General features: G+C 53.4%; 1 protein-coding gene across 3 annotated transcripts; it reads right to left on the reverse strand.

The window, feature by feature from the left end:
* Positions 1-830: 830 nt before the first annotated feature.
* On the reverse strand, positions 831-8,231 carry SNX24 (sorting nexin 24). Of its 3 annotated transcripts, none has more exons than XM_078619517.1 (7): positions 8,062-8,231; positions 5,922-6,005; positions 5,402-5,506; positions 5,122-5,216; positions 3,743-3,775; positions 2,644-2,705; positions 831-1,194 (listed from the first exon to the last, which is right to left on the reverse strand). In XM_078619517.1, exons 1-7 carry the CDS (start codon positions 8,152-8,154, stop codon positions 1,124-1,126), a joined length of 543 nt encoding a protein of 180 aa, XP_078475643.1. In that variant the 5' UTR covers positions 8,155-8,231; the 3' UTR covers positions 831-1,123. The 3 variants fall into 3 exon arrangements, with proteins under 3 accessions (XP_078475643.1, XP_078475642.1, XP_078475644.1); XM_078619516.1 differs by having other exon boundaries at positions 2,644-2,708; positions 8,062-8,228; XM_078619518.1 differs by lacking the exon at positions 3,743-3,775 and having other exon boundaries at positions 2,644-2,708.
* Positions 8,232-8,751: the final 520 nt, after the last annotated feature.

Raw genomic sequence — 8,751 nt, forward strand, 5'->3', positions numbered from 1 at the left:
GCCGAGTCGTTTTGATGGGTTTACGTTTGGTTGGGGACAGGAACGTACGCCAAGTCCTCGCTTAACGCTTGCGCGCACACCGCGTTTTCGCTATAGCGCAGCTCCTTTCATTAGGCAATGCCTTTTTACAGGTAGGAACAACAGTTCCACAATGCCCACAAGGGATTATTTGTCTGTCCGTCTGTCGTGCATAGCCACGCCCACCGTTTTGTATTTCATAGAGCGCTTCGGGCGGGCTCCGCACCACGTGACGCGCCGCGTGACACGGATCGCACGAATGCGCTGTCCAACCAAGTTCCTACCTGCCCACTCCGAAGGAACGTGTTTGTTTTGTAACACGCTCGACGATGAACTACTTTCTTGAGCTGCGCGCTGAGCGGAGGAATACATCAAGCGGAACGATACAGTAACGCGGCGGCGAACAGCCCTCAAGCTATTTGTGCCGCCATCTCACCGGGCGTCCGTAGTACATCGTACATGTCGCCAAACTTTATTGTTACTACTTTATTTATGATCAAAAAAATTATCTTCACGCGTATTCCACTTATCGCGGCAGTTTTCAGAACCGCATCTACCGTGTTAAACGAGGACTTACTGTAATCCTAAGCCAAGCAGCGCAGCCATCCCTGTGATTGTCACACCTATGCAACAGCACACACGCATTACGATGATTACTATAACTGTATGTTAATGCCAAGTTTACATTTAAAGTGTCCTTCATGCAGCTCTTGCTATGTACTTATGATTTCAAAGCTCGCTTTAATCTCCATTAAATGCTTCAAGTAAGACTATCAACAAGGTCTCATAATATGTTTAACTTTCAATTCTTCTTTTTAAAAACCTACGGTAGACACGTCTATTCCGTAATATATTAATGCTGTGTAAATGATATGCCGTATGTGGATACAAGGTTGAAATAAAAACAAACAACCCCACCCCGCCCGTACTATATAGCTGCCATTACAAACATTACGTGATGCAGATCACAGGGTCAGTGCACGCGCTCGCTCACTTGCCCAGAGGGAGTGGCGAGTGAGTGACGGTGCAGACACGCAAGCGCTCCAGTGTCGGATTGAGAGGCAAGAGGCGCTTGCTGATGAGAAGCTGTGTCGTGGGGTCGCCATCACCTTTGCTGTATGGGCGGCAGGGACAGGCCTTGCAGAACACCGTCCACCACGATGTTGGGGAGGCCCTCTGTGGTGGGAAAAGGCATCACCATTGGTACTGTCAACAGTGAGCAGATTTGACGAGACGTCAAAACGGACGATCACAGCGGGCGGTCAAGGCAGGCGGTCAACGGCAGGTGGTCAACGGCAGGCGGTCAACGGCAGGCGGTCAACGGCGAGTGATCAAGGCGAGTGGTCAAGGCGATTGGTCTTTGAGAGCGGTCACGCCGTGCGGATACGGCAAGCGGTCACAGAGATACGATCACGGCGTATCGCCACCCGAATTCACGGAAAAGCTTCCTGGCTGCAACGGAGCTGCTTAACATCACCGACAGCGCTACACGAGCGGAAAAGTGGCGGACACTGCTCGCCGCAATAACCAAGGGGGGTCACAAAGGCCCGTCGACGTCGCGGAGAAGAACCTCGCCACCGGCGCAGAGAACGGGTCGCGGGTACATTGAAACCGCCTCCGAACTTGAGCAGGCAGGCGAAAGGTCAACATGCAGGGCTATTCATAATCAACGTTTTTGGGTTTAGATCGCGTTATTTATAAATGTGTCGTAACCCTCCACCACCCGACACGGCCAATCAGCAAAAAAGTGTCACGTTGACAAAAGACAAATAGTTCACTGCTTTAGCCCACCGGTGTGTTGAAGCGTGAAACCACGACATTTACAAAAAAAAAATTTCTGAGTACGACGTTTCGCTGGTAATTGCATCCAGCATCATCGGGAAATTCGCCAGAATGGTGAGGCTCTGCTCTGGCTCCCGGTCTTAAATAGAGCAGCAGCAGGGCCACTCGGAGGACACCGACGCGTGTCACTGCGGAGAGACGCGGGCCGTGGAGCGCCTCTGGAGGGGGCCGTGCACCATGGAGGACCGCGCAATGGTGGGTGGGAGGTGAGGAGTGGGAGGTGAGGAGCGGGAGGTGAGGAGCAGGAGGTGAGGAGTGGGAGAGTGACGAGTGGGTGGTGAGGTGCGTGTGGCGTGTCGGGTGTCAGGTGAGAAGCGCCGAGTGTGGCGCGTTGGGTGTGGAGTGGGTGGTGAGGAGTGTCGGGTGTGGCGCGTTTGGTGAGGAGCGGGAGGTGAGGCGCGGGAGGTGAGGAGCAGGAGGTGAGGAGTGGGAGAGTGACGAGTGGGTGGTGAGGTGCGTGTGGCGTGTCGGGTGTCGGGTGAGAAGCGCCGAGTGTGGCGCGTTGGGTGTGGAGTGGGTGGTGAGGAGTGTCGGGTGTGGCGCGTTTGGTGAGGAGCGGGAGGTGAGGCGCGGGAGGTTAGGAGCAGGAGGTGAGGAGTGGGAGGGTGACGAGTGGGAGGTGAGGTGCGTGTGGAGTGTTGGGTGTCGGGTGAGAAGCGCCGAGTGTGGCGCGTTGGGTGTGGAGTGGGTGGTGAGGAGTGTCGGGTGTGGCGCGTTTGGTGAGGAGCGGGAGGTTAGGAGCAGGAGGTGAGGAGTGCGGGTCAAGGCGAGTGAGGTACTCACCCGACATGGCCGGCAGCACGTACGGGTCCCGGGAGTAGGCCAGCACCGGCTGGTGGCAGAGCCTGCTGTGGGGGAACACGGCCAGCGCAGGCAACCGCGTCGTCACCGCGACCCAGCTCCACGCGTCGCACCGCGCTACGTCGCGGTGGCGTAAGGCACAAGTGGGGAAACCCTCGTCGGCCTGTGGGCCTCCATTTGACACGGCACGCGGCCACAACGCAAGCATCTCTAAGCTGCGCTAATTGGGTGCCAGATGGAAAGGTTTTCGACCGGGAGATTTTAACACATTCAGTCTTTAGCAGAAGGACATTGCACGCATTCGGTCCCAGTAGTACATTACAGGCTGGGGTAACCAATGCTTTAGTGCTGGGTACAGCTACATTTGCAAATGTGATTTGCAAATTTGATTCTTAAGGTGTGAAAAAACCCTCTGCACCGGCGAGGGAAATGATCAATAGTTGCGCCGCCCACTCGTGTGCCTTCGGCCAGTCACCCGTTTTATTTACTTGATACAGCTATCGTGCTGTGACGGTTCCACCTGAAGACGGAAGCTTGTGTTGCCTCCGAAACGTCGTGATTTTTATTTTATTTTACTTTTATTAATTTTAATTTTTTACCTACGTGACTTTACCGAAAAAACCTAAGAATATTATTTACTCTTGTTTACCCAGGAAAGCCTCACTGAGTCTCAAGACTCCTTTTCAGGGAGCGTCCTGCCACGTTTTTTACAGGAGCGAAGCGACGCTGCTGCCATGTGCGATCACAATTGATTAACTTTCAAGTAAGTGTTCAGCATTGGGGATGTTTGGCCAATACCAGTTGCAGTGTGTGATTTTATTTTTAGCTATCAGAGGAAACCAGAAAACCCGGGAGGAGAACACACAAACGCCAAAGACGCAGAAAAGCGCGCGAGATCAGTGTCATCACTGCCGCCAATCCTGCCGCTCGGCTCTTAGTGAAAGACGACACCGAGTGGGTCTTAATGCCCACTGGCACTTGCCGACGATCCAGCGTGGCAATTGTCACGCAGCAATGCCTCGCTCAGTGGGATCACTCCGTAACCCGTTTGGAATTATCGCCATTAACACTCCGGTCTCACCTCGGCTCTTCTGAATCGAGATCGTCCAAGGAGCTGAAAAGAAAAAAAAACTCCGTCACACTCACCGCTTATTGGCACCGATGTAGACAAACATAGGGAGGCCTTTATGTGGCAGTGGAGAGAACATGGCTCTTTTTTATCTAAGGCAGAGTTTTTTTTGTTTATCTATCTTTATAAGGCAGACAATGGGTGGTGTTCAACTTTTGGTGTACACTGCTCCATTCGTTCCAGTAAGCAGAACTGGGTGGGAATGGGAAAACGGGCAGAAGGGCGGCAGCGCAGAGGCGACACTCGCGCCTCACAACAAGAAGGGGCCTGGGTTCGATTCCCAACTTGGCCACCCTTTCTGTGTGGGTATTTGCATGTTCTGCCCCTGTTCTGCATGGGATTCCTCTGGGTTTTCCAGTTTCCTCCGAAAGGGGTTAAAACCAGACACACACACTGCAGAGGTCGCAATCGGGTACCCGATACCCGGCCGGGTACGGGTAGCCGGGTATCGGGTAGGGTACGGGTACCCGTTTGTGACCCTGGTGCGGCCGGGTATGGGTATGGGTAAGGAATCAAAACCCGTTTGCGACCTCTAATGACACACTGCAAGTGGTATAGTGGCCAAAACATCCCCAATCCTGCGAAAATGACCTGCAAATCACTCAATTGGAATCGCACATACAGGAGTCTGGGCTCGGGTCAGTCGCGTAGCGAGAGTGGGGCAGGCAGGGGGTACCTTGGCGCCCCCCCTGGTGGCCAAAGCTATGATCTGGGGCCCTCTTGACACCCAGCGTGAGATATTTTAACACGTAGGCTTTCACGACCAATATTATCCACAAGATATTTTTTTGGGTTAAATCGCGTAAATAAAAACGTGTAGTTAAACCCGCCACCACCTTTTAAGAATGAAACAAGAGGATTTAAGACCGAAACAGGAGGAGGATTTCTCTACAACTTTGGCTGTCACCTGACGATGCTGGTTGTAATTACTGCCAAAACGTTGTACTCGAATTGTAAATTTTGTGGGTTTACTCTCCAACACACCGGTATGCTGAGCTAGTAACGAATTGGCACGTTTTGTTTACGTGACAAACATTACTAATTGGCTGTGTCGGGTGGTGGCGGGTTTAACGACACATTTATATTTACGCGATATAACCCAATAAAAACATGAGATATATTTTCAACAACAGTGTAAAAAACAAAAACGCATTCGGTGATTTGGCAAGAGGAGCCACGATATATAGCCGAGGTGCGACTGTACGAAGAGACAAAATCAAATATTGGGGGCCCCACCTGACCGATTGCCACACCCCCTGAGCTGATAATATCGTGACAATGCCACTGGCTGCGGTGCATCTGTGGGCGTGTGCGCAGCGCTCTGGACATACTCGTAGCTGTCGGCCTTATGAATCGAGGGCAGGTGCCGGATGCTGAGAAACTCCAGTAAGACCTTGGGCAGCTCTTCGTTCTCATACAGAATTCCCTTGGAGGAAAAAAACGACAATTGTGTTAAAAGGGCGCACGCACCCTCGGTGAGTGGGTGGTTGCTTGGATGGGTGGGGTGGCCTGGCGAGTGGGCCAGCGGGCAGTTGGGCGGGTGGACCGGTGGGTGGATGTGCGTGCGGCGGGCGCGCACCACACTGTGCAGCCCGTGCCGTCGCTGCCTACCTGCAGGTAATACTCCAGCCCTTGCCGCCTCTGCTCCAAGACTTTAGGAACCCAATTCCTCACGTGCTTCGGTGGGAACTCTGGGGTTTTAATGACTTTCTTGAGCTGACGGAAAAAGGCGGGGGGGGGGTGGGGTAGCACAGGGAGAACTTGTTGGGGTCACATGTTCCTCGAGACGCCCCCACCAGCCCTAGTTGAATGAAATCTGCGGAGAAAACTCAACAACAGCAGGTTCAGCCATGGCACACGTGCTCACAGCCTGTACCCAGTTGAGTTCAGGAGTCCCAAAAACCGGGATCACATTTGTGTGCCTGCATGTGCGTTACTCGTACAATGGAAACCCAGACCGTAGATCGGCTCCACACTGGTTGTGCGTCCGTCGAGCCGTGGCGCTCACACCTGGGGGACGACGGGCGAGTGTCTCGGCGTGAATGCGTCTCAGTTGTGCAAACGCGGGGGTCCCCGTGTGGAGGCTGGAGAGAGCGTGGCGGTTCTCACTGCGAGGAGGAGGGAGCCTTGCCTGCTTGTGCAGTGCGTGGAACTCGCTGTAGCGCTTCTCCAGAAAGTGCTTCCTGCCGTTCATGGTCACCTCCACCTTGAAGACCTGCGAAGCGCGCGCGCCGTCAGCGACAGGCCCATCCAGGCTCGGAGCGGGCAGCGAGTCACGAATCACGTTGGAGTAACCCCGTCGTGCGTCAGAAACCGGCACACGTCTGAGGTCCGGGGTTCGATCCCTGGTCGGCCACCCAACACCGCATGCTAACTCACACGTGTAGTCAGTTTGGCAGCGTCAGCCCAGCAAACAATTACGTGTACGTGATTTAAATATCACTGGAGCAAGGGCCTCTTCGTTCACCCAGTCTGGCTGTGAGACACAACTTGTCACCGATTATTGGATGACCAATATGCGTTGATGCACTATTTACACAGCATAACAGCGGTCCGTTTTGTAGTTATATTGACAGTCCTTATTGAATTACAGTATATACTGACATGTACAGGAACTGTAATGTTTTATACTGTCGAGGAAATTCCATGAAACTGCAACACATTTGTGGCTCTCAAAACCAGTGCCTGGACAAAACTATTTGAACTATTTTTATTTTACCAGGTAAGGCTGAGCTATAACGTATAACTCATTTCAGAAGCGACCTGGCCACAAACAGTAGCTCAACGAAGTGGCTTATCACGTGGAAACTTATAGCAGCCACATACTCTTAGCGTTCGTTGATTCTGAAGGTATGCAAGGGGCACCGCCGTGGAGAGACGTTAACTACCTCGAGGTCATGGGTTTGAGGTCGTGGGTTCAATCCCAACCCCGACGCCTGTAGATTTGGAGTTTCCATGTTTTCCCTGAGGTCATGTGGTTGTATCTACAGCTCCTCCAGTTTGTCCCTCCACATTTATAAACACGCGTATTTAGTATATTTGGCTGCTACACATTTCCATCTGATAAACCACTTCAATACGCTATCATTTGTGGCCAGGTCGGTTCTGAAAAAGTGCTACAATATATAGCTCAATGGGCCTTACCTGCTAAAAGTTGTTTTTTAAAGATAGTTGACATGTCAGACGTGCAAGGAATATCGCTCAATACCCGCGATAGCCAAATGAGGAACCCACTTGCTCTACCGGGCCACATCCCCACCATCATCACACAAATCTGACCACACCCAAGCTTTTTCAAACACCCCACAATCTGACCACACCATAAATCTGCCACACCACGCCCCGACCAAAAAACTATATGACCAAAGCAAGCGCAATCACACCACAATGTGACCACACCAATCGCAATCACACACAATGTGACCACACCAAGCCCCAAACACACCACGTATCCTCCAACCACAACAAGCTGACCACATCCACAACCTGAGCACCCCACGTTCCGACCACACTACAACCAGACTACACCACATCCCGACGACACCATATCCCGACCATGTCAACTTGACCACACTACAACCCGACTACACCACGCCTCGATCACACACACCACGTTTTGACCAGACACCACGTCCCGACCTTCTCCACACCACGACCTGAACAAACCACCACTTGAACACACCACCACGTGACCACACCACTACCTGAACACACCACCACGTGACCACACCACCACCTGAACACACCACCACGTGACAACACCACCACGTGACCACACCACCACCTGAACACACCACCACGTGACCACACCACGACCTTAACACACCACCACCTGAACACACCACGTGACCACACCACCACGACCTGAACACACCACCACTTGAACACACCATGACCTGAACACACCAACACGTGACCAAACCACCACGTGACCACACTACCTGAACACCCCACGACCTAAACACCCCACGACCTAAATACACCACCACCTAAACACACCACCACCTAAACACACCACCACGTGACCACACCACCACCTGACCACACCACGACTTGAACACACCACCACAATCTGACCGCACCCCCGGCGTGATCCCACATTGCGCCATGCGTGAAACCCCAGGGGACCTCCCTCCCCGAGCCCTGGGCCTGTGCGGGGCGGGCGGGTGAGGCCTGCTCCTCTAAGGCTCGGCCTCAGCCTCCGTCTCTCCGCTCTCTCTCATCCCTCCTCCTCCTACAGCCGCCGCCGCCGCTGCTGCTGCTCGCCTCACCGTGTAGGGGGACGACGAGGAGGAGGAGGAGGCTGCCCTCTCCGCGTCCGCGCCCTCCTGCCTGAAGGAGGTTACGCGAACGAGCGCCTCCATTCCTGTAGCTGCTGCTGCTGCTGCCCGCTTCCTCCCGGCGCGGCAGCGTCACGTGACCCCCGCGGGGGGCGGGGCGTGCCGGTCACGTGACCGCGGCGTGACGAAACACGAGGGGGGCAACGAAGGGACGCAGTGTCGTGTGTGTGTCACACACAGTGACGTGTGTGTGTGTCACACACTGTGCCGTGTGTGTGTGTGTCACATACACACGGCACTGTGTGTCACAGTGTGTGTGTATCACACAGTGTGTGTGTATCACACAGTGTGTGTGTCTCACAGTGCCGTGTGTGTCACATACACAGACTGTGTGTGTGTATGTGTCACAGTGTGTGGGTGTCACACACACAGTGCCGTGTGTGTGTCAGAGTGTGTGTGTGTCACACACAGTGTGTGTGTGTCACACAGTGCCGTGTGTGTGTCACATACACACTGTGTGTGTGTGTCACAGTGTGTGTGTCACACACACACAGTGCCGTATGTGCGATAGTGCCGTGTCGCACACAAACAACTTAACACGTTCACTAACAACACCGTATGGTGGTGTACTCTATTTTCTTTTAAGGCGGTGTTATTGACGAATGTGTTGATACTATACAC

The sequence above is a fragment of the Lampetra planeri genome, chromosome 63 (assembly GCF_965212315.1).
Source record: "Lampetra planeri chromosome 63, kcLamPlan1.2.h2, whole genome shotgun sequence".
In the NCBI taxonomy this organism is placed as follows: Eukaryota; Metazoa; Chordata; class Hyperoartia; order Petromyzontiformes; family Petromyzontidae; genus Lampetra; species Lampetra planeri.